The sequence below is a fragment of the Talaromyces proteolyticus genome (genome assembly GCF_021365285.1).
Source record: "Talaromyces proteolyticus strain PMI_201 chromosome Unknown BGW36scaffold_13, whole genome shotgun sequence".
In the NCBI taxonomy this organism is placed as follows: Eukaryota; Fungi; Ascomycota; class Eurotiomycetes; order Eurotiales; family Trichocomaceae; genus Talaromyces; species Talaromyces proteolyticus.
The window spans coordinates 652,714-676,636 of record NW_025764289.1 but is presented as its reverse complement, the minus strand read 5'-3'; the positions used below and the strand labels follow the sequence as shown (position 1 = coordinate 676,636).

General features: G+C 45.1%; 7 protein-coding genes across 7 annotated transcripts; 1 reads left to right on the top strand and 6 right to left on the bottom strand.

Moving 5' to 3' along the window:
- Positions 1 to 1,235: 1,235 nt before the first annotated feature.
- BGW36DRAFT_432476 (uncharacterized protein) lies at positions 1,236 to 3,347 on the top strand (the record flags this gene model as incomplete). Its single annotated transcript, XM_046221143.1, has 1 exon — positions 1,236 to 3,347. One exon carries the CDS (start codon positions 1,236 to 1,238, stop codon positions 3,345 to 3,347), a length of 2,112 nt encoding a protein of 703 aa, XP_046066880.1.
- Positions 3,348 to 3,389: 42 nt separating this feature from the next.
- BGW36DRAFT_465567 (NADP-dependent oxidoreductase domain-containing protein) lies at positions 3,390 to 4,513 on the bottom strand (the record flags this gene model as incomplete). The annotated part of the gene is made up of 4 exons (XM_046222305.1): positions 4,332 to 4,513; positions 3,927 to 4,270; positions 3,595 to 3,874; positions 3,390 to 3,547 (listed from the first exon to the last, which is right to left on the bottom strand). Exons 1-4 carry the CDS (start codon positions 4,507 to 4,509, stop codon positions 3,390 to 3,392), a joined length of 960 nt encoding a protein of 319 aa, XP_046066879.1. The 5' UTR covers positions 4,510 to 4,513.
- A 1,984-nt stretch (positions 4,514 to 6,497) lies between these two features.
- On the bottom strand, positions 6,498 to 7,146 carry BGW36DRAFT_439937 (uncharacterized protein). The gene has a single exon (XM_046221518.1). The coding sequence runs from the start codon at positions 6,954 to 6,956 to the stop codon at positions 6,726 to 6,728; it is 231 nt and encodes a 76-aa protein (XP_046066878.1). The 5' UTR covers positions 6,957 to 7,146; the 3' UTR covers positions 6,498 to 6,725.
- Positions 7,147 to 8,489: 1,343 nt separating this feature from the next.
- BGW36DRAFT_432474 (putative C6 finger domain protein) lies at positions 8,490 to 10,405 on the bottom strand (the record flags this gene model as incomplete). The annotated part of the gene is made up of 5 exons (XM_046221142.1): positions 8,490 to 9,257; positions 9,323 to 9,457; positions 9,513 to 9,875; positions 9,926 to 10,219; positions 10,304 to 10,405. The coding sequence occupies 5 exons, from the start codon at positions 10,403 to 10,405 to the stop codon at positions 8,490 to 8,492; spliced, it is 1,662 nt and encodes a 553-aa protein (XP_046066877.1).
- A 6,002-nt stretch (positions 10,406 to 16,407) lies between these two features.
- Positions 16,408 to 17,406, bottom strand: BGW36DRAFT_389163 (phosphatidylethanolamine-binding protein). Its single transcript, XM_046217308.1, has 3 exons — positions 17,145 to 17,406; positions 16,941 to 17,078; positions 16,408 to 16,886 (listed from the first exon to the last, which is right to left on the bottom strand). The coding sequence occupies exons 1-3, from the start codon at positions 17,295 to 17,297 to the stop codon at positions 16,611 to 16,613; spliced, it is 567 nt and encodes a 188-aa protein (XP_046066876.1). The 5' UTR covers positions 17,298 to 17,406; the 3' UTR covers positions 16,408 to 16,610.
- Positions 17,407 to 17,789: 383 nt separating this feature from the next.
- Positions 17,790 to 20,490, bottom strand: BGW36DRAFT_58790 (peptidase S8/S53 domain-containing protein). Its single transcript, XM_046222450.1, has 6 exons — positions 19,922 to 20,490; positions 19,858 to 19,864; positions 19,055 to 19,792; positions 18,165 to 19,005; positions 17,964 to 18,106; positions 17,790 to 17,907 (listed from the first exon to the last, which is right to left on the bottom strand). Exons 1-6 carry the CDS (start codon positions 20,124 to 20,126, stop codon positions 17,835 to 17,837), a joined length of 2,007 nt encoding a protein of 668 aa, XP_046066875.1. The 5' UTR covers positions 20,127 to 20,490; the 3' UTR covers positions 17,790 to 17,834.
- A 364-nt stretch (positions 20,491 to 20,854) lies between these two features.
- BGW36DRAFT_364246 (uncharacterized protein) lies at positions 20,855 to 22,199 on the bottom strand (the record flags this gene model as incomplete). Its single annotated transcript, XM_046214538.1, has 2 exons — positions 20,855 to 22,069; positions 22,128 to 22,199. 2 exons carry the CDS (start codon positions 22,197 to 22,199, stop codon positions 20,855 to 20,857), a joined length of 1,287 nt encoding a protein of 428 aa, XP_046066874.1.
- Positions 22,200 to 23,923: the final 1,724 nt, after the last annotated feature.

The following is a 23,923-nucleotide window of genomic DNA, read 5'->3' as shown; positions in this document are numbered from 1 at the left end:
GACCTCTAGTAATTAGGATATGCCTTATCACACTACTATGAGAACAAACATGGAAGGAGACTTCTAAATCCGCATCAACATGATTGTGGTGGTGGCGACGAATTCTATGGGTTACATGCAGGCAACCACATCTATCTTTTAGTGTCTACATGCATTACTATTATCTTAGGCAATTCAAATAATGGTATTAGAAAGTTCGAATATTACACAAAAGGCTCTCAAAATAAAGGTTTATTCGAACGGGTGCAATGAAACTTATTGTCATTCGTAACAATGAGCCGACTCCCAAAGTCAAACCTCGACTTATGGCACTTTATATATTTCTATTTTGCAATGGCAATAATGAAAGTGATAGGGAGATTCCGTCAACAGTATCTTTACCATTTATACAATAATAGCCAAGGAAACGGTAGTCTTTTGATAAATTTGCTTGATCGGACCATATTTGTCTTGTTCGTCACTACAAAGCAAACAATCATGCACTGCTCATCTAACATACGTCACCGGTAATACTTGCTACGTCGTGACATTAATCTCCAGGGGTCAAATTGGCTTTCTATAGCTCATAAACGCAATTTTCTTGTGTGTCGTTAATGTTGGTAGGTTGTAATTGACTTTGTCCATATTATGTAACAAATAGCTAGAGGAACATCCTTTATCTTCCAAATACAATTAGGTACATATTCCGGGCCTTACCGCATAACCGACTTTGTCATAGCTACATGAGTTAACTGCCAGCCTATACGAAATGTTTCCAGGCTGTAGCCTCGGGAAAAAGCCCACAGTTGTATTTCTTGATCCTTCACTTGTCCGAAAGTGTTGTTTGATCGATCCTGGTGTAGTCTAGAGTCATAAAGGTGTGATTTTCTGAGGGTAGACCTCGCCAGAGAGCGTAAACAAAATCTTAGGGAAAGAAAAGGGGCTTTGGTTCGCTGTTGAAGGAAAATGGCTCGCCGCTCGCTGCAGATGACCCGGCCCCCTCCACTGTACTGGGATTAATCTTCTATCTTTATTGAATATCAATTAACTAACTCCAATCCTCTAGTCGTCTACAAAGGCTTGTTAATGGGATCATTGTTCATATGACAGTGGGGGATTGGGATTGTCGGAGAGATAGGAGGGTACGGTAAGCCTTGGCGTGGTGGGGAGACTAGATCGAGTCTCCGCAACCTGCCGAAGAGTTTGTGAGGAACAAGCTGAGGAAGCCGCATGTTTCTTCCTTATTTAACGTACATATGTCTTCACAATTCTCGCCACCCACCACTTTAGTGGTCGCCCAGAAGCCTGTCTTCAAACGGCAAAAGACACGCAAAGGCACCTTCAGTTGCTGGGAGTGTAAGAATCGCAAAATTCGTTGTGAGTTCAAACCAAACTCCGGCTCGGAATGTAACTCATGCCAGCGCCGTGGGTTGCGTTGCATCAGCCAAGACTTTATAGAAATCGACAGTAACAGCTGTGAGAACATTGGGAGACGCATTGAATATGTTGAAGATTTAGTCGGCCAGTTGATTCGGGAAAGGAGTAATTGGAATCCCCCAGATGGTTACACTTATTCGCCATCTATTTCGTCACCCGGTCAGCAACTACTCAATCAAAGCTGCTCTCTGAGTAATCACCTCGAGTCCCTTCTCCCAAGTCGAGCTATTATTATAAATCTTATACAGCTGTGCAAATTCTTCCAATTGCCATTCCATACTTTTCGTCAGCCATATGAGAAGCTAAAATCATCCCAAATAACCAAGGAGCAACTTGATCAGGCGGTTCAACCACCTCCATCAACAGCGCCGCCCGTCATTTTTGCACAAAGGCTCATCAATTTCGCGCTCTGCTTGCAGCATCTGGACAAGATTTCGATTCAAAAAATGCAAACTTTCCTGAATGCTTCTACTACAGATGCTGCTCAACGCTGTGTTGAAATTGCCTCTCGTTACGTTACATCCCATGATACGCTCATGGAATCTCTCGAAGGGCTAGAAACTTATATGCTTGAAGCTGGGTACCATATAAGCACAGGTAACCCTCGGGCTGCATGGCTTTTGATGCGTCGCGCTCTGGGTGTCGCACGGCGTATGAATCTTCCTTTTATGGCAAAGGGAGAATACAGGGCTGAGTATATGTGGTTTCGACTCCATGCTAGTGATCGACTTATCTCCCTTATGGTTGCACTGCCGTGCAATAGCTGTGATGACTCCTTCGCTAAAGAGAAGATTCTGTCTGAGAAGTTACCGTGTGAACGGTTGGAAAGAATCCATACCGCTATCATTGGTCGCATCATTGATAGAAATATCAACATGCAACGCCAGAGCTCTAGAGGCTTCGCTTACTATCATGGTTATGATGATTATGCTGTGACTCAAGCTATTGATTCTGAAATGAAGCAGGCAGCAAAGTCCGTACCGCTAGAATGGTGGGTGATACCGACTCTTGACAACCGGACTGCAGATGTGGACATCATGGAAAGGACTGCAATCCTCCATACACAAACACATCAGCATTACATTTTGGTACTTTTACATCAACCATATCTTTTCAGAACATCCGATACCCAATCAACCATCAGTTCGATTTCCAGCGATACATCGGGTTTGATTGATCATGCATACAGCAAATCAGCTGCCTTGTCAGCAAGTCGCGAACTACTTTGTCGCTTTTTAATCCTTCGGAGTTTTCACCACGTGCCATCTTATCGCGGCGTTGACCATAAGGCTTTCACTGCTGCAGTAACTCTGATTCTGGCGCACCTCGATGGACATCGCCTTTCAAGTGTGAATGTCTTACAGCATCAACGACCACACGATTTAGGCTTAATTTACAGTATCATCAATCGATTCAGTGAAGATACCTCTAGTCAGAAATTCGCACATACACTGCGCGAGCTTCTCGGCATCGAAGCAGACGCGTCTAGTGGTGCCTGTTATTATTTCACGTGGAGTGAAAATGGACATGGCACAGAGCAGAACGATGACTTGAAACTTGAGATTCCTTATTTTGGTACACTCTCAATTATAAAATCCGGCACCGACATGGAAAATATGCAATCATACTCCCCTAAGAAACAACGCGGGAATCTCCAGAATAATACTGTCCAGCATAATCTGCATTTAGATGCATCAACATCCGAGAACCCCCTTTCTTTGGACCCGTCTATCCAATTCTCGGATTACATACTGCCTAATCTTAATTTTCAAAACACGCTGCCTTCTCTACCCGCTTTAGACGACTTCAGAAATACAACGAAACTAGACACAAATCCCGTGCAGAGTTTCGTTGACCCTTCAGAAAGTTCCGTCCCAGGACTTGATTCGACCTTATTTAGTGCTTTGGTACATGATGGGGAAATCAATTAAAGTGTCGATTAATACAACATCCATTCCGTGAAATCTATCTCTCTATTGAGGGAACACGTTAGATGTATCTGCTATCACATGAATTGCGTAAAGGGCTATTGAGGGCAACTTTGGAGTATGCGCCAAGGCATATCCAGTCATATTCTGGAAGCGACCACCAACAACGGATGACGACAACTTTGGAATTGCCTTTTCCTCCTCTGGCGATATTAAGAGGTTCAGACTGTCCAGGTTCTCTTCTAATCACTCAGCCTTAGTCGTTCCCGGGATAGGAAAATATCGTCGCCCTGTGTAAGCAGCCACGCTAGTGCCAGTTGTCCCATGGTGATTCTTTTCTCCTCAGCAAAGTCCGAAAGTCTATTGAAACCGCCCAAGTTATGGTCGAGATTATCGCCAGAGAGCCATGGCAACACACCACGTGAGTCTCTAGGCTTGGTAACATCATCACACGACCGCAATTCTCCACCCACAAACCCATTTCCTAACGGTCCGTAGCAAACAATTGCTATTCCCAACTCACGTGCTCTCTGTAATAGTTGTCTTTCTGGAGACTCGATATCCAGACAAAATGCACTGTACTCTACCTGCACGGCGCCACGATTCTGCGCTGCATTCGCTCAGACCTAGATATCTGATCTTGCTTGCATTCTTGAGTTCAACCATAGTCTGGGCCTTTTTCCCAACTGATTTCACCTTATCCAGGCTATGTACGAAAAAGAGATAGACATAGGGAAAGCCAAGGCGCTCCAGCGACGATTCAATAGCTTCATGGCAGTATTCAGGCGTTGAATCGATATTGATCTTTTTCTCCACAGTACTCGATTTCATGCCAAACTTTGTAGCGAAAAATGTATTCATGCGCTTTTCTGGGTTTTCTGCAATCCATGTACCCAGATGATCCTCGGAATCACCGTACTTGTCGGCTATGTGGGATCACTCAGCAAATATTTGCTTACATTTCAATGACACGTTTTGTTTACATACAAGTATCCCAAGAGGTCTCTCCATGTTTGTACGCATGATCTAGAAATGCGAGACGATCTTCATCGAAGCCAGGTATCCCATACACACCACTGTTACTCATGAGCTCCAAGCCGAGACAGGGGATGACGGGGTCATTCCTGTCCAAAGCACGACCGGGGATGATCGCGAAAGATGGCATTTCCCATATACTTGATGGGAATATTTAGGGCTTTAGGTTCTACTAATACTGATAAAATGAAGTAATTTACATATGTTAATGTAATCGCAGCACAATTTATATTTCAGGAGTCTGCAATGTACGGCTGAAATGCCATAATTCACCTCCGCTCCTGCATCAAAGCTCATATCACCATCTGTGCAGACCTGTGAAACCTAATTGAGAATACTTCAATGTTAGTACGCGGTGGAATTAAGAATTCATTTAACTAGTATTTACATATGCGATAAAAATGCATGCCTCGACTCTCCTTTTCAGCCGCTTAACTCCAGCGTTTACGTCCGAGGTTCGCTTTCCGGATGTTTCTCTCAAATTTCCCGGTTCAGTTAATCGATATTGCTCATTCACATATAAATCCTGTTGCTGTTTACTTAAAAAACGGAATCATTCGACAAAATGGCTATGGTTTTTGTTACTAGAGTTAGTCGTTACGCATTGTATTTCTACCCGACTTAGAATCCTTCTTAGTAAAATTTCAATTTTGCGCTACAATAAATCGAAATCTTTATCCTCTATTATCATATCAATTGGTGTTATTTAAGTCTTTAAATATAACAAAACTTGAGTGAAAATTCTAATGCTTGAGGGATGTGATTTAAACTCAGAAATTCACCCACAGATTCTTAACAAATATCATAGTCACCGGAACATGGCTATTTGAAGGGATATGAGAGGACTTGAAATTCCAATGTTCCATTGACCATCCAGGAATCGCCGTAATATTAGTGACATAAATATTCCATGGAAGAGGTTACTCAATATCGTAAAAGAAATTTCCCTTATGGCATCCTCAATGAAGCAGCAACTATAATTGAAATTATTACATATTGTATTTCTATTAGTATCTTTAGTATATTTAACCCACAGGCTCAGGATTAAGGAGGCGTGCATCATTCTAGAGCATTCTCAACCTTCATGTTGTAGCGACCGATCGAATCGCCAGCTACTATTGCTTTTAAGCCACATATGTCAACAGGTTGTGAGTCTTACGAATAAGAATGAATGCAGGTGTTACTTAATCCACTGTTGATGGAGTACGCGTTAGAGCAATTCACTCTATACAAATTATATGAATGTGTAACATTTGAAGGGGTGAGCAAGTCGAGCGAGCCATGAGAGGGTCCCAACCTGATCGATCTAAGAATCACAACACCCGTATGTTAGAATTTCAGATACTGATATATCAATTACATTCTATACTCAAGTTTTGTATTCCCGAGGTCTCTGATACGATCTGCCGAGATATGTGAGTATGACTCATCTTGAGCAATATTGAGCAATTGAGGCGAGCTCGTATTGGTCTCGCTTCGGAACTGGTGTCGCCATGGGCATTCCTGGCTACCGTTGTCGCACATAAATAGAAAAGAATTAATTTGGCGTATATTGAAATAATTTTCCCTTGAATTTTCTCCATCCGTCAGTTTTGAGTCTTGCGGTATTTGAAGTCCGATGGTTTAAAGAATTTACATGATACCGGGGATGTGATACCGGATCGAGATCCTCAAAGGTAAGCTTGTTCCTCGTCGACCTCACACTCATTCAATTCAATGATGAAATAAAATCCAATCTTCACTCGCCGATATGAAAGTCATCTCTATGCTTAAAGTAGATGGCTATTCTGATTATTTCATTGGTTCTGAAAATTCATATCCATTTCATGATTCGAAGTTCTATATGCAGCTATGTTCTTGCTAACAAGATGCTAATGACAACATTAATACAATGTACAGGAGAAGTCAAAAATACGCATATACACACAAAGCTTCGCAGACAATACAACGAATCATGTGACACATTCATCCATCATCTCTTCAAAATCAACATCATACGGCCATATCAAATGGAACTCGTCCTTTTCAATATTATCCCCTTCTCGAGCATTGGTCTTCGGCATCCTCCTCTTTTCAATCATCGTATTCAACCCTAACACTTTATCAATGCATGCCTGCCTTTCATGCTGCTAGTCTCTCAGTCCATCTACTAACATCGTCTTGCTAGTGTCCTTGTTCTGCCTCAAAGATTGGTACCAGTACTCCAGAAAACGTATAAACCTCTTCAAATGCTTGGTTCACCCTCTACCCTGCAGTTGGCGGAATAGCACGTGCAGCATCGCCCAGAATAGCACCTCTACCCTCGCTCGATACCTAACTGTCCAACTTTGGAACTACATAAAACGGCTACAGGTTGATCTTATTCTTGGATATTTTGCTCACGGCATTTGACACAATGGTGGGGAACTTGTCAGCTTCCTCACGGAGGAAAGCGATACACCAGTCGTTATTGTTGAGCAACTCCGTCCAGCCTTGTCTTGATAAGTTTGTTTTAAATGGCTGTTTTTTGCCAATCAACACATCGCTGCCATCATAGAGCTGTTGCACAATAAAAAACGATCCCTGCTCCTTGTTCATAATAGTAACTGGGGCAGAGTAACTTTTTGGTAAGTTGAGCTATAGGCACGGCGGCTGTCACACCTATATCACCGGTAAAGTTTGGCTCTAGGTCCGGATAGAGATAATTCTAGACTTCGGATTGAATACCATCCGCGCCACCTAATATTGATGCAGATGCCCGCGTTTCGTCAGTAAATTCCCACGTAACGATGCTCTCTTCAGACGTCTCAGAGTCAACTGTGAGAACTTCTTTCCGTAGTTGATCGTGATCCGCTCTGCCTCTTCAATAAGTTGATGCAATGCATTGATAATCTCAAATCGATAGACTCTCAAGGCCTTATAGCCTTTTTTTCTGCTGAGCCGAACTCGAATGTGTCTACATGCGTGTCGTTAATTGTCGACAATCAAGAGTTTCAAACTCAAATACATGCGGACGAAGGCGAGAGCCTATATGCCCAAAGAATCGAGAATTCTGAGGGCATTGGGGGATAGCATAATTGCGCCGCCAATGTCAAGGGTCAAGGGACTCGTTGCGAGACTCGTAGATGGCAATGTTACTAAATCCTCCTCAGTGAAGAGCCAAAGCGAGGTTAAGACCCGACAGGTCCGCGCCGATGATGGCAATTTCACTGTAAGGGATCCTTGATAGTATTTTTATTTATTGATTTAGCCTTGAAGGAATGAAGAAAATTATGAACTTATAAGAAACAATAATAATAAAAAGCCCAAAAAAATATCAAAATTGAGTGTGCTTCGTTAACTTTATAACCAGCCTAGTGTAATGCAAATGGTTTGCTGGATTGAAAAATCTAGCGTGTTGCGAACTTCAATATGTTGTCAGTGGAGCTGATGTATTACTTCATAGCATCAATTAATTCACATATACCTAAATCATTTCAATGGAAATTTTACGCTTATCCAGAAGCAAGGATGCGCTATTCCAGATCTAACGAGCAAAATTCAGATTACATCTCTAAAATATGAGGTCTAACCCGCATGTTGGCAATTCCGAAATCAGTAACATCAACTAAACGTTCCACTTTCGTCATAGACGACTTTTTTGCTGGTGAAAGGTGTTGCTGCATCTGTATATTTGCTTTGATCAGAACATGAAAATCAGCAACATATTGACTTATTGATGAATTCATATCGTAATTGTACTTGGACATACATGTAGCCCAACGAGATATAAATATCTATAAACATTGAGATAGATACCGTGAACATATTGGCCGAATCTATCAAATTCGTACCCTCCCTGTATGTATAATGTAAGATTTGAGCCTCGTTACATTGTAGGTTGCGGTGGCGGTGGGTTGGTTTTGGATGATTGGGTATGGTTTGAGACTCACGAACCGATGTCTCTGTAGTCGAGACTACTACAAAGTATTTGAGAGGTTAATTAATCAATGCACGTACTAGTCAAGCCGCGTGCATTAATATTAATTGCATGATATAACCAGGAGCTAAGTCTATTCCGAGAAATGGGAAGCGCTAGTGTCCCCATCAACCATTCCCCGAGTGAAAAAGTGGACAGTAAATGATTGCCTGTCAACCAGAGGCACTATTATCAACAGCTCTCACAGCTGTGGCAGACTCTGCGCATTCATTCATGAAAACTGGAAACCTGTATTTATTCCCAATGTACCAAAATAGCTCTTGCGCGAACTTTTTTTCAATCATTCCTTCGGAAAAGGTGTCAAAGGCGACGCGCAAGACGAACATAATGCGTGATACCAGAAACCCGGGTACTGTGTGCAAATAGTATCGCATACTCCGACAAATATCTACGGCCAGCTGATAACGTTCATGGGGTCGCAAGACAGTAACTAACCCATCGTCATCATTCCCAGCTACAACGAGACGGAGGGCTCGGTGCAAGCACACTGTAACGGCGAGCATGAGATCAGGGTAGATGAGTATCGTAGGTTCAATGATTCCACCTGTAGACAGATCGTGACACTTTAGAACAGGGAATTTATCATCCCCTGATATACTGTTCGCGGGTGCCTGGGTCATGAATCCGTGTTCGTAAGAGAGGGCATATAGTGAGTGCCAGAGCTGTAGCCGTTGATCTAATTCCCTTGCCGTGGCTTGTACATCATGATGTGTACATGCAAGCTCTTCTTTTGGTAGCTTTCCGCGTCGCAAAGCTGTTTTAAGTTCATCGTATTTACCCAAAAATGCAGGAATATCGACGGCCACGTCTAAGAGAAGATGAAGCATATCTTTTGGGGGGCCATTCTCAGGCCAGGGGACAACTTTCCAATCTTCGTTGGCAAGAAAGGTTGCTCGTCGGCTTGCAATCGCGGTTGTTACCTATACCAGTCCGACATAATTAGCCAAGAAAGAAATTCCGAACTGGTATTTCAGCATAATCGTACCCAGAACATACGCAGGTCGATATAGAGCGATTGTTCAAGACCTGATCGATGACGGTATGGGGTTCGTATGCGCAACAATTCTAGTCCACCTAGCTGGTGTTTCATGACGGCACCAGGGGAGGTCTGCTTGAATGCCTAGGCCCTTGTGTAAGCCGAGTCAAGTGATTATTCTAGACGTCTTGTTACTCACCTCAATAATGGTCAGTAGAACGACGGCAGTCAAGACTTCAGTTGACTTGCACTTTTCTTGATGGTTTACTGCCGACTGTAGTAGCTTCAATGTCCGGCTGTATTGACTATGCCCTGCGGCTATCATTTTGGGGTGTTGGTCTCGCTGGCCGATGAATGTCAATGAGGCTGCACCAAATCCACTGGCTAGGAGCGGGGAAAATATTCGTTTCTCAGACGCTGATCGTAGATCAAACACGCGCCCGTGTATGTCAGACGGATCGGGAGAAAAGCCATTTATCAGCTCGCCGACGAAAATCTCCATCAAGATTTTCTCAGGCGATGGAGATGACGCTAATAAGCTCTGTACTGTTGGTCGATACGTCTACCCTAGTTAGTTCTCTCTGTTCTGCGTGATGCTCTATTCACACGTACCACATTAGCCGGTGTCGTTTTCCCAACATTCTTAGTCAATTCCTTCGTTTCTGCCGATGAAGCGAAGTTTATGCGAGGAGAATTCTCATTCGATGACGGAGACTCGTCAGTCGCCGTGGAGACTTCTCCAGTCTGTTTGAGAAGCCTGTTCTCCAGCTCTTTAACTCTTGCTTGTAGTTGTTCGATGAGGTCGGACTGGTCCATGAAATGGCGATCCTTTTTAGTCACACCAAATTCGCACTCGGAGGGAGCGCCTCGTATACAACACGCTCGACATGGCTTGACGCGATCACACTATGAGTCCCATGCCCTCGTCAGCATTGGTCCGATTAAGAACACAGATTTAGATGTGCTTCCAGGATAAAAGGAATTACATACCTTGACTTTGCGCTTCTGGCAACTCAAACAAGACAGCGTACGACGAAATTTTTTACCTACAGGCGCTGGGTGGTGGGCGATTTCATTCTGGGGAGAGTCCATGGACACCGCATCGTCGAATTTGCGGCAGCTATGAAAGGTTGGCTGATCGTCGCTCCTCACTATAAAGCGGCTCAATGACAGGCTGCCAGATGAACAGGAACACTGTGACGATCTGGTTCACTAACGGGATGGCCCGGCAAACCAATCATGTCATTCTGAATCACGGGTGCAGGCAAGTCGCCAGTAAGATAAAAAGATTGTCCAGTCGGCGAGCCGGGGAGGCACTGGTGGGAATAGCGCGACGATATATCTCAAGACGGTTGTAGTGTTACACACGCCATGATGGAAATGGCAGCAGACATTCCAGCCTCGAGGCAGAACGGATAGGCCCATTTATTCTGCAGAGTCCCCTTCCAGCTTTGCGGCCGGCGCGCTGCTAGCCGTCCTAGAAGGCCTCTTCCGGCTTTCCCATGCACTCTAGGCCACCGATGCCTCCTTGCGCCAATGGCGTCGCAAATCGCACCCTCTCCGCCCTTAGTATCTAGTCAAGCTTGGTCGTTGCTTTTTCGGCGGCCCTCGCGGATCGATGTCCTTCCGTATGGTGGTATGACCCAGTCACTCCGTCAACATTCTTCATGATCCAGTGTCTACCTTCCCCCGCAGTCCGCACGGTCCTTCTTCTGGGAAATCAATACGAGAAAAACCCTCGCTCTGCGAGTAGAAGAGGGGGAACGCGCCGTGAAACTTGCTCTGTACACTGAAAATACGGATATCCGATTTTGAGAGAGTTATTCCTGCATAGCAGAAATCCTCTCACCGGAATAGGCCTCTCCTGGAGTAGGGAGTTGTCAGAGAGTGTGAGCCATGTGGAGCACCAAGTTGATCATCGCTCCTAGGAGCCACCAGCCCATCGAGATTCGAGAGGCTTTCCCAGAAATTTCGCTATTGTCATTGGAGATTGATACGTGTGTGCATATGATTATTAACGAATTATTAAGAGGCCTTCGGTTGGTGACTTTTACTAGAATAGAAGTGCCAGATCGTGCATCGCCCTCATGTCATTGGGTCGCCGATCTGCCGGGTTCTTGCGTGCTTGGAGAGAAAAACTAGCTGGAAGTCGTTTGGCTGTCACTCAGACGCAATGATTGGATTGGCGGTTAAGCTGATTGCTCCCTGTTGGGGAAAACGCGTACCGATTTAAACTATTAGATTTAATAAGTAGTCGGATATCTATTTTCTGCAATCCGGGCTTCAAACTGACCAAAGCTAACTTGCACCTCAGCAGAGAGTAATTGTTTTTATTATCTAGCAGCTCATCACATTACGAAAACGGAGACTTGGGTGGCTTAAAGTTTTTGGATAAGACATTCTCGTTTTGAATACATATGCAAAAATATCAGCATGTGAAGACAGAATGACAGGCCGAAGGAAATAAGTCAACTTCTGCAGAGCGTCAATGTTCTTAAATCAATTTGATCTTTCAAGCGACTGCGTCGAGGTAGACTTCCCAATGCACTACTTTTGTTTGTTTCATGCATCTGCCTTTTGCTTAAAAATGTATCTACCACGTTATTTGACTATTACCTCCGGGCTAGCCAAGCTGTTTTCGCTCCCAAGGAAGTATTCTGGATTGAGTACAACAGTGGAACACAAGTATTAACTGGTAAGGTTTTATTGCCACCAGTCAGCTTAAAAGTCCCATCTAGCACTAAGCTGTTAAAGGAAAGATAAAAATAAGAGAAGAACTGACCCTGACAACTTCAGGTAAAACACTTCTATGTCGACTTATCTAATTGGCCGGCTCGGTGGGTCAATCCCTTTCAGTGAAAACAACGACAACATTTCATAGTAGCCAAGCGTATTAGGAACAAGCCCAACGAATCCTTCCTCAGCTTTGGCAGACTTCGCATGCCGAGGATAATATCTATTCCAAAGATCGTTGGTATATTCCAAGGTCAAGCGGTTTATCAGCTTTCTGAGCAGCTGCTTCTCTTCTTCGGCGAGTACAGGGTTTTTCTGCTGAAACCTGAAATACTCGATATACTCGTCACACCAATTCTTCACCTCGCATCTCTCATTGTCTTTACCCGGTGAGCAACCCTTGTTGAGTACAAGCAGGTATTTCTCGATGCCAGGACAATGTCCAGTGCCAGAAATGTGTCGATTGCAAAAGATAAGGAATCTTCCGTTAACCAGTCCGCATTTAGTAATAACAGAGACTGCAAGGCATTTCTGTGGGGGCTATGTTAATAATATAGTCTATTCGTACGCCCTAAGTGTAGCCAACGCACCTGAAAGATGGGTTTAACTGGAGGACCCTCGTATAACCATGGGATCATCCAGCTGGGAAACTCGTTTGCTTCTAAAACTCCAGGGTCATTTTGTTCTTTATTCCACGAATAATCGTCTCGATCAATTGGTGTAGGGTCTAATTCTGGAGGGTCCCATGCTCGAGGGTCAACTTGAACCCATTGTTTTAGCGAGCTTTTGTGTTCGACAGGTGGTTGACCAACTCTCCAATCAGGGTTTTCGTCGCATTGGCCATGGCCGCAGACAGTATTATGAAATAATTCACGAAAGAATTGCTTCTCACTGTGGCATTTGACATACCACTGGCATTCAATCTTGCCACAGAAAGTTTGTGCTCGAATTTTGCAGCTAGGGTCAGGAGGCTAATACTAGTCGTTAGCACACACTTCTTTTTTATATTAAGAATAGTCATTACCTCTTCAAACTCCCTTAGAAGCCTACCATGTGCTCGCCAGTGTCTTGGGAGCAGGCTGTGTTTCCATGTACGCCCTCGGGTTTTCAGCATTTCGTCATCCTTTGCCGCTTGTCTCCACGTTTTACCCGCATTTCTCGGCTTCCACACTCTCATATACTCGTTTTCCGCTTTATCAAAAACATTTATCGGAAAGTCTGTCCCCGGAAGCTTTGTCATATAACCCGTTCTCCAATTGCGTAAGACAAATTCATTTGCTGTATATATTAGTCTATCAAAAGTTGATATGAAATCACTTAGGATTTCAAGGGGAAGTTGAGCTTGGAAGAGTTGATTATATACCGGCTTTTGCTTTCCCGTGAATAAATCTAGCAGTCCGGCATCCATGGAGTCAGGAATCGAGTCTTCAAACTCGACTTCATACGGATACTTCTCCGGTTTCTGGGATGGCCCTGCATCATTTGATTGGGTGTAGATCGGAGGTTTGCCTTTGTCACGAAGTGATATCGGTATTGTGTCGTCTGAATATCCAGGCGGAGTTACGACTTCTCCGCTGAGACTATTTTCAACTGGTTCTTCCCAATATTTAATCCGCTGCTTTCCCTTATCGTCTGTAGGCATGTCTGAAAGCGAGTCCAGCTGAGAGGAAATATTCAACATCTGTTCCTCAGCATTGCGATCTTTAGCACATCCACTAGTGCATTTTTTGCTATATTCAAAGATGACTTCAGGACCCCAATGAACTTTCTTTTCTTGAGTCGACTTCGCTTTAGGCACCTTAGGATTTCCCTGGGCGATCTTTCCAAGAGTAGCTTCATGATCGGATGACATATCATCAATGGAAACCTTGAGCAGTAGAGGCTTGACGAAATCAGCCCTAAGAATAATATGGCTTTGAATAAACTCTAGAAGATTTGCCTACCTGAAGTTGTATCTGTTCCTGATTCTCCACTCTTTGTTTACACTTGTCTTTCATCCTCTTTTTACTCTTCGATCTCATTTTCGGCAACACTTGTCCTAAAACTTCAAATTGAACCGTCGATTTCCTAGTATTCAAAATTTGTGTCAATGATTTTGAAAAATTCTATGGCTGAAGACTTCAACGATGATTATCGCACTGTCTCTGGCTGGCTCATGGAATGAACCCCTGGGAGTTATATCTCACGTGTATATTTCAGTGGTTTCCACTGTGTCATACAGCTCTGATGGACGGCTGTAGCCTTTGTCCATCTCTTCCCCGGTGTCTCGGTCATTTTCATCTGCAGATATTTCCATTTGTTGGTTCTGAGTTTATTGAGATACGTCAACTCAAGACCCATCATTGATACAATGCAGTACTGTATTTGGACTTTGAATTTGCCTGTTTTATCAATATGTGCATATTGACTTTCATTCTCGCAAATAAGGGCTCGCATGTTCAATTGCTTGATTTGTACGACGCGAGACATTCTAGGTCTACTATTGACGCCCGAAATTATCCATCAATACTGGAATAATCATTATTTCTATTAAAGACTTTAGTAATCGTGGATTGGTTTACTTTGTAACCTCACCACTTTGACACTACCATAGGCAAGGATTGATTTGTCAAATTTGTTCTGAGACTTCTCCATTTCGTGGGACATTTCGTTGACTACATGTCATGATTATCTGATGGGAAGGGCCATCTTATAAGCCACGGCCGCTTTTATTGGCCCAGGAGAGTATTCCTCATCAAGAAATTGACTCTGGTGTCACCCAGAGCCGTTGCTCGTGCAACCCATGAGGAAAACAATTCCAGTTGAGTGGTAGGTTTAACAGGTTTTCGGATATCCGGCTAAACACATGGATTCGTGGGCACAATAGAAAGGAAACAAAAAGAAAATACCCCTAGGAGGGAGTGGCTTGGGTCTCGACGACTCAAATATCGAAACCACGTATAGCACAAGTTTAACAATCTCGATCTCGAACAGAGTTTTTAAAAAATGTCTTTCACATGTTCGGGAAATTAAGCATGTTACCATCTTATCGGTATATGTAGGACACACTTTCAAGACAGTCCAGCTACGGAATTTCTGTGGCGATTAGTTCACATGTATGTCTCAGTTTTGAGAAAAGAAATTCTAGATTGCTTCACTTCGCCCTATCCTTGCAATAAAATGCTACGGTACACTGCAAGAAAAGATTCTCTAGCCAAACAAAGCTTATCATGTTTTCAAACCAATAACATTCGCTTATAGAAGATCGAATCTTAGTAAGCCATGGCTCATTACTAACTTTCATATCATTGACGTGAAGTAAATTACGATGAATCCTACCTTGCGGTTTATAAGGCTTATGGTCGAAAGTTGTGTATAGCCCACACTTTAATTCAAACCTAGACAAAGCCACAGAATCATAGTATGTACTTGATAACAGTTTATTGCTGTTGTTGCCAAGTTCATTGATTCTATGGATGTATACAGGACGATGTGGCACCCCGCTTAGCTTAGTTGATTCACTTGTTATTGTATTTAAAGTATCATTGATTATCCATTCAAATTGAATGTGCAACACAGTGGTCTAGATCCTGATTAACTTCAGCCACAGCTTTAAAGGGCTTTCGCTCAACCATATTCAGGACACAAACGATTTTACCCTAGCGCTACTTTTCTGTCTTCTGTTCTTTAGACTTCCTAGATCTCACCTCGAAGCCAATAACCCAACATGCTGTATCTCGATATTCAAATTGTATGTAAGATGCCCCAGCTTTTCTATGTATATGCTTACGAAGCCTCTAAACCCCTTTGCTCTGCACCAATGTGGTTCATTCTGAGCCTACCGAGACCGAAAATCAACTCACCCACTGACAAGACGTCGCAATATCATATTCGTGTACGAATGCGGCCATATCAATCCATCCTCAGTAATCGAGCGCTGTATTCCATATCTGGATATCACCAAATGACCATGCCGCAACCCATTCAAAGAGGTGGTATATCTCGAGATTGGTTGCCTAGACACAACATATTTATGCCAAAACAATCGTCAACCGAAGCCGCGCTATTATATCGATGAACAAGGGTTTAAGTGCTATTTCGATTACCTACGAGCCAAATGGCAAGTATCGGATCACTGTCGCCAGGTTTGTTGTAAGAATGATTAATGTGGGAAGGTACATATTTACTTTTTAGATTGTAAGAGAAAAGAGCGAAGGCTGCATCTTGATCAGTCTTATTGTGGAAAGTGAGAATGGATTTTCGAGAGAATATATGAGAAATTCAAGCATCCTGACTGCATTGGGTCTGGAGTCAAAGGTAAATGGTGGGTTAAAATATTAAACTACATTCTATGAAATTTAGGTGTGAGGGGTTTTAACCCTGTTAGATATATTGATTAGAATTAATGAATAGTTGTTTGGAACCTGTTCCCACAATACCTACCAAATGTCAATATCGGCTCTGATAAACCGCACCTTGCTTTACTACAATATATCATTCAATTAACACCAAACCTAACGTCTGCACCAAAGCCAGACAAGCTCAACCTTGCCTAGAAGTGACCCACTAATTCGAAGCTTATATCCTATAAATCCTCCCTCTCCCCCCTCCCAGTCTGAACCAGAAACCAATTCCCCGCCACCAACCTGTCCATTCCAGCCTCCTTCGCAAACTCCTCCACATCGAACCCCAGCCTCGCTTCTGATCTTTTCGGCAGATGACATTTAAAATTCTTTGGAAAATGATATTTTTTAGGCTGCTCGAACAACAGCTCAACATATCGATGCGCTGGGCCCTGTGGCGGCGATGGTGCCATATACTCTGCCTGATTGGATTTGCTTGAATGACCGGGAGATAAAGAGTGATTTTTGTTTTTGTTTTTCTTGACTATCAGGTCCGACTGATACCAGTGCAGAAACGGGAGGATGGTGTCGTTGTGCGGAACGTCGAGATCGATCATCAGGACTATGTATTTGGTGTGGTAGTATTTTAGAAGGGGAGGAGGGTTGTCGGGTAAAGGGTTTAGGTCGAGACGGGGTGGTTCTTTGGTTTCTGTGGTTTTAATTAAGGATTAGTTTGACCGAAATAGTATAGGTGTTGGAAGTTCGGCATTCACACCATCCTTCGATATTCTGTCACCAGGATGGACTCGTAGTTCGTCGCTAAATGTGACCCCTAATCGATCTTCAATAGATGGCTCAAACCCTGGTGGGGTTTCACCGCGCACAAAAACTGATACGAGGAATAACTGTAGTATAAATTGCGGCAGCATATTAATGACAGGTATTGCAATCTTATAATGAAAGATGTCAACGTGAAATGTCAACTGGTGGAATAGGAAATAAATTGTAATCTAAAAACAGGCAGCATGACGATTCAACACATCATGATGACATGCAAGATTATTAACGTATAAAACTATAAAACAAACCACGTGCAAATAAAGTGGTTCATTTTAGCTCCCGTAGTTAGCCAGAAAACTTAGTTACGAATTAATGAGCAGCAGAGACAGTTGTTTACATACGCGGGCTGATTGAAAAGCCTATTCGTCTGTTTTGTTGATTTTAATGTTAAAGATTTAAATGGCTTTTTAAATCGATGGACTATTTCATTATGCGTAGCATTAGCTGTAGATGAGCAACATCTACGCGACGAATATTCGTCCTACAGTATATGTATGATTAATTGTGTGAAAAGTATTCGGAAAGCTTTTTACTAGAAGTTTACTACCGTGTATAGACATTTGCTGCCGAACAACTCAACCTGGAAATCTACAGAATCCTGTTCAACCGCGGCATCCGAAGAATATCTAAGGAAGAGCCAAGAACAGCTCTTTCAATTTCGGATAGTTCGGTGTGCCCAGACCGGTCGCGGGATCCCATCTAATTCTTCATGTCAGTCTAACAGTCAAACAAATGCAAGTGAAGAAACGACATACCCCTCGATGGCAGAGAATCCTTCGGTACCACAGCCAACGTTTGTTCCGTTGGTGATATCGTTGAGAACGTGGGGGTTGGCGTAGAGAACGGGGTTGATAAAGCCGATGGGTCCTTTACCGACAGATAGACGTTCTTCGTTGAGCTGTGACAAGTGATTCGTTAGTGGGGAATTGCACAAAGATTTAGAATAAAAAAAGTACCAGAGTCAAAACAGACGCGAAGAGAGGCGATGCCAAACTCGATCCAAAGAAGTGCACAAACTTCGCATTCAGGAAGGATGGGAAATAAGCGCCATTAGCCGACACGTCTGGGTAGGCGCGTCCAATCCGGTTGTAGAGACCCTTGGTTGTGTTGACATCCACGGAAAGTTCTGAGTAGTATGGGTAGGAGAGATCGGCTTTCTGGAAGTATCTTTCAACAGCTTCTTCCTGGTACCAGGGACGCACGAAGTAGTTGGAGAAGCCGCCGGCAGTGGAGAAATTGACAGCAGTGCCGCCGAGGTCGACATGCATGACACTTTCGGTGTCTTGGACGGACTGGCCGTTGTAAAGCATCGTGCCACCGACGGAGGTCACGTAGGGGCAGTTGGAAGGGTACTGCGGGTTGAAAATCTTGCCATCAGGGCCGAGGCAGCCATCTGCTCCGCCGTCATTGGGGAATGAGGCGACTCCGTAGTCACCGGACGCGAAGAGAATAGAATGGCCCTGCAGTCCGAGCTTCAAGAACTCATTGCATTGGCGCTCAGTGTACTTCCGGGGCAGGTCGGCTTCAGCCTGGCCGTACGAGGCGCTGATGACGTTGGTTGGCTTGTAAACGCCGCATTGGAGCTTGCCTTTGTATCCGCCGGCAGCGGGGTCTGGGTAGTTAGGGTCGATGCTTGGATCGTCGCCCTTTTCGCCATAGGCTTCGTACGTGCAGTAGGAGCCATCGAGGGCGTCAAGGAATGTGTTGAAGAGGTTGGTAGTGGCTACCTCCTTGGGCTCGTAGATCTGATCATCGACTTGATACAGTGTGACTGACTGGGGGTAGATCAAGGAGAACCTGGGGTTGTAAGCGACTAATCATTCATTTTCTGATATATTATACTCACGCCATCTCAATATCAATATCCGATTCGCCGGTGTTGAGCGAGCTATACGCCGGGACCGAGTAATTCGCTCCGTCAATCAACGCGGGGGTAGGATAAGTACCCTGCGGCACAGCAGGGTAGATATTCTTCCAGTACAAGTCCAAATCAGACTTGGCGAAATAATCACCCTGCTCGTACAAACCAAGAGCATTCCCCTTGTGGGGTTGCTTTGGAGCTTCTGGGATATCATACAGAGCCTTGATGCAGGTTGGGGTCATGTTGAAGCCGCAAGTCTGCACGTCAGGAGCCAGACCGGCAGGCGCCGCCCAATCCTTGGGTAATTCGGTATTGCCAGTGATAAATGTGGAAGCCTTGACAGCCTGGGCCTGGGTGGATCGCTTCTTCTTGCTGATATCCCGCTTGACGACCTGGGTTAGTTTGACACCGGGAGTGATATAGTCGATATGCGGGGCGAGATGCTCCGGTACATGATACTTGTCACAGCCAACACGTATTTTATCGCTGCTAACATGGTCGTGCTCGTGGTACTCGGCTTGCAGCAGCTGCTCGACCTCCTCGACGGTAGCATCGAAGGCGAGCCAGCCCTTGTTGTCGGAGTGAACCACGCGATGGCCGGCAATGCCAGCTGCAATGAGCCATTCTTTCACAGCATCGACATGTTTCTCGGGAGGAGCAAACTTGTTGTGGACCTCGTCGGCAGACCAGTACTTGCCATAGTTGGACGATTTCGGGTCAGAGCTAATAATAACGTCTTAGCAGAGTATTCTTTCCATTCCGTGAGGAAGGGTGATATCTAAACTTACACATCCACTATAGAAGGGTCAGCACGGGCTTTGGCAACTCACAACAGCTAGTGTTACTACTCACTTAGAAATTCATGTCCGATCTCCAGGTTCGTCTGGCTGAGCCCAATGCGAACGGGCAGAATGGCAGAAGACTCAATGCGGGAGCCCTTGACCCAGTCCGCAGAGGGCTTATGGCGCGCTTCATGGACGACATGTTTCACTGACGACGGGGCAGCATTGGACAGGGCTGCCAGCGCGGACAGGATCGCGATACGGACGACGACCATTTTGATTAACCAGACAAGTAGTACGCCTACAAGAAGTGTTTTAATTCAGAAGCGCGGCCTTCCCCCCTGTTTATATGCGACATCATACACGAGCACAGCTCACGCCAAACGTTGTCGCTCGTCTGAATCCGCCAATCGGACAGAGCGAGATAAATGAGCTTATCGCATCTGTGAACTAGCAAAGCTTGACCCCGCGAGGATGTTACGTGGTGGCGTCAAGCCTCGTTGGCTTTCATTTCGCTGTCCAGCATGCCGCTTGCAGAATGGCAATAACGGCATACAGTAGACAATTAACAACCGATACAAGGCCAATTGACGCAACAGAATCAAAACAAAGCAGCACAATTAGGCGTCCAGCAGCAGCCGGAATGCAGAGTGTGGAAAAAGGGGCTGGGTTTAGATACGCATTCTAGAAGAGGAGAAGGGCCGATCTCCTTCCTGTTCCTGACTAGCTCCAGCTGGCACCGACGCGTCGTGCACTGTTATTGGCTAGATCGTTGCACAGCTTCTATATCGGGCTAGCCTGGAATCTGGAATGAGAGTAATTCATGGGGCCAAAACAACAATAATGACGAGAAAATGCTGATAATGGTGATGATAATAATCAGAGGAACCGTAATAACAAGATAGAACTCCCCCAGACTCCCGAGCTAAGGGTATATGCTCATGCCAGGCCCAAGTACATACAATTAACACATACATCGTAATCGCCGCAGTCTCATGTACGGTTATCGAAATGCTTCGAGGATATTCACATTCGCATTCACATTCGCCTTCTCGACCCGAAGCAGAGCCTCGTCGTTCGGGTGGAAGACCTCGTCAATGGGCCACTGCACCGCCGGTAGCCATTCAGTATCGAGCAGCTCGAGCATCGCGCCGAGCATGCGCCGCGCCCAGCCATCCAGATACCAACATGTCGGGAGCCGGTGCATGCCGACGCACCAGTGACAGAATATCACGAGGGCCATCGGGTCCTTGTTTTTCAAGAGATCCAGAAACTCCGGCGACACCCCCGCAGGCCACCATAGCAACAGCAGCCATGTGGTGGGCAACTGCGCCGCCAGGATCGAGAACCAGAAGCGCAGCACAGTGATTGCCTGAGCGCATATTTGCCGGTCTTGCTCGCGGCGAACCCCAAAGCCCGAGGTCTCGTTAAGTTGTCGCAGATGCGCGAGCGCGATTTCATGATTCTCGTCGAGCGCTTCGAAGCGCAGGTGTTTGCGGTGCACGAAGAGCGCACTCAGCCGGCTGTTTTGCAGGTGTGGGTTGAGCTGGTCGATCAGCGACCAGGTGCCGCGTAGGGCTGAAATGGCATTATATGCGTCGGCAACAGGGAGGCCGTTTGTCATTGGGGCGGCGCCGGGCACGCACGAGATGCCCAGCTGGAACATGAGGATGAGGAGCGAAAACGAAAGAATAGTGATGCAATTTTCTGGATTCATTTCCTGCACAGCCTTAGGGAACGCCACCACCGCGCTGCGATAGTTCTTGAAGGCGGCCGTATAGTATTCCCTCGGATTGGGTGGCTGCAGGTAACAAATGTGTAGAGCCGAGATGGCCATGGTACAGTGGTCCAGCCAAGCGCTCCGTTCCAGCTGCAGCGGCACTTCGCCCCTCCATATCAACTTGACGCGGCGAGGGTCTTCCTTCAGCAGCGCGAGCGTACCGCTCGTCAAAGTCTGGTATTGCCAGCGCAGTTCGGAATGTCGAATGTCGAGGGACGGCCATGTCGACGGCTCCATCCACCGGAGCTCTGATGGCTTTTTATCCCGACTGCCCCTATCCGATTGCGCGAACTCGCCGTCATTGGGCTGCTGTTGTAGATCGCCATATTCCTTATTTCCGTCGTCGTCGTTATTATTATTGCCCTCGGTTCGAAATTGAAAGCTGCATTCTTCGCCTCGTCGTTTGCAGTGATGGCATTGCGGCGCCTGGAGGTTGCACTAGAAGCCATCCGTCAGTTTCATCGCCGTCGTAATTATCATCATACAACGTGCGCACCTTTACTCGTCGCTTCTTGCAGTTAGTACAGCCATTCCGGGTCTTGGTGTGAAATCTTCTCGAATTCCCCATGGCCAATTACGACAAGGCGATGGATAGCTATTTGATACCATGGACTAACTTTTCGGTTCGTTGCGGGCCGTTGTGGCGACTCGTTCGGGGTCAGCAGCACGGTTAACCACGCACGCAGCCACCGCGCATACTAATCAAGCAAAGAAATAATAGCAGCAGTTATTCTTGCGAGTGTGAATGGCCGCGCCATGGACAGGCGGTCGAGAGCATCTGCTAAAGGGCGTCGAGGCGTGCAGTCTGGAGGTTGTGTTGGGGCGTGGGGCAGGCTTGGTTATAACCAACAGCGATGAAAGGGTCAAATAAGGCGACGACCAATTAACAAAGGCGATCCCGGCCCGACTGTGAAGCCAAGACAAAGACAGGCTTTGGGGGCTGCACTAAGCCTCATAATGGGCAATTAACTAGTTGAAGTTCTGGATCTGGCCATTGGACCCCTCCTTTCTACCGCTGCTGCTGCTCCGACCCGGGGTGGTACAGCGGCCCATACTTGTCATCATGCTGCTATGCTTGCGATAAAATCCATCCCGCTCTACCAATGAACAATAATACGTAGAGCAGTACGTAGACAGATGCAATAGACAGATACTGGGACGGGCAGCTGGAAGCAGTGCCTAAGCAGGTTCGATTTAAGCTTATCGCCTACACTAGGGCTCAGCACGAGGTGGATTCGCTGTTACTGACGAAGCCTTGGGCACTCTGGACTCGCAGTAATTCCGAGGCACGCTTAGTGAAGCACGATCGTCGTGAATTGGGGCGGTCGGCGGGTTTTGGCCAGTCTTGTGCCATGTTCCGGCGAGCCCGGTTGTTGACCTGGATATTAATTCTTCTTATGTCCGCAATAATTACAACAATTATATTAATGAAATCTCTCAATCTCAAACTAGCCTCTCAGAGGCTATTTCGAAATCATAGCCTTTCCCTATCAACGCAATACCGGATACGCCATGACACCAAAAACTTCAATGGTGGTCTCGGGATGAAGTTATCATATAATTGCATGGTTACCCTATAACAGCAGAAAAGCGCCTTCTAAATAACAAAAATACGTTTCTCCTTGTCAATGTTATAATTACATGCTCCCTCCTACTAAAACACTTTCATTGAGAACGTCTAATGTTAAACCTCTATATATATTAGAATCTCATAACATTGGGATCTCCGTGTACATGTATTAGACCACATTCAATATAACGATTTATCACTAGCAGTGGATTACCAATATTGAATATCAATAACAGAACAGGGTACATAGTCGTTTTTCTACTATCTGTGTGGAAGGTTCGCATATTTAATGACAATTGATGGTTTGGAATTGAAATTTTAATTTCCACCGGGAATTCTTGATGAAGCCACGTCACCAATCAGAGCATAACTAAGATCATCTGTCTGTTTTCTTTGATGCGCACAAATTCGATAGTAATGAGTAGCTGTAACATCAATTGGGCATCTCATTAGTGGATTTGCCACTCAATTGGACAATCGGTTTAGCAATTCATTGTTAAACCAACGGCTAGGGCAAGGCCTTGACGGGTCCTAATTAAGGCCTCAGGCAGCCTTTGTTCAGCAAGCCGCTATGTATAATCTATCTATTGATCAGTTCCGACAGGACATTTTTGACTCTGCCTTTGTCAATATTAAAACATTGCACTGGAGATTAGGTAATAACGTAAATGTATTTTGGGCTTGGAGTAGTGTGAACTAGACATAGTGAGCCACTTCAAATG

What these genes read in the sequence shown, in the direction of transcription:
- BGW36DRAFT_439937 (XM_046221518.1), bottom strand. Translation starts at nt 6,956, where the DNA reads ATGAACAAGGAGCAGGGATCGTTTTTTATTGTGCAACAGCTCTATGAT.
- BGW36DRAFT_389163 (XM_046217308.1), bottom strand. Translation starts at nt 17,297, where the DNA reads ATGCTGCCGCAATTTATACTACAGTTATTCCTCGTATCAGTTTTTGTG. An exon ending in GTGACAGAATATCGAAGGAT is followed by an intron (nt 17,079 to 17,144) that starts GGTGTGAATGCC and finishes ATTAAAACCACA; the next exon opens with GAAACCAAAGAACCACCCCG. An exon ending in ACGACACCATCCTCCCGTTT is followed by an intron (nt 16,887 to 16,940) that starts CTGCACTGGTAT and finishes AACAAAAATCAC; the next exon opens with TCTTTATCTCCCGGTCATTC.
- BGW36DRAFT_58790 (XM_046222450.1), bottom strand. Translation starts at nt 20,126, where the DNA reads ATGGTCGTCGTCCGTATCGCGATCCTGTCCGCGCTGGCAGCCCTGTCC. An exon ending in GATATTGATATTGAGATGGC is followed by an intron (nt 19,006 to 19,054) that starts GTGAGTATAATA and finishes TTACAACCCCAG; the next exon opens with GTTCTCCTTGATCTACCCCC. An exon ending in GGATTCTCTGCCATCGAGGG is followed by an intron (nt 17,908 to 17,963) that starts GTATGTCGTTTC and finishes ATGAAGAATTAG; the next exon opens with ATGGGATCCCGCGACCGGTC.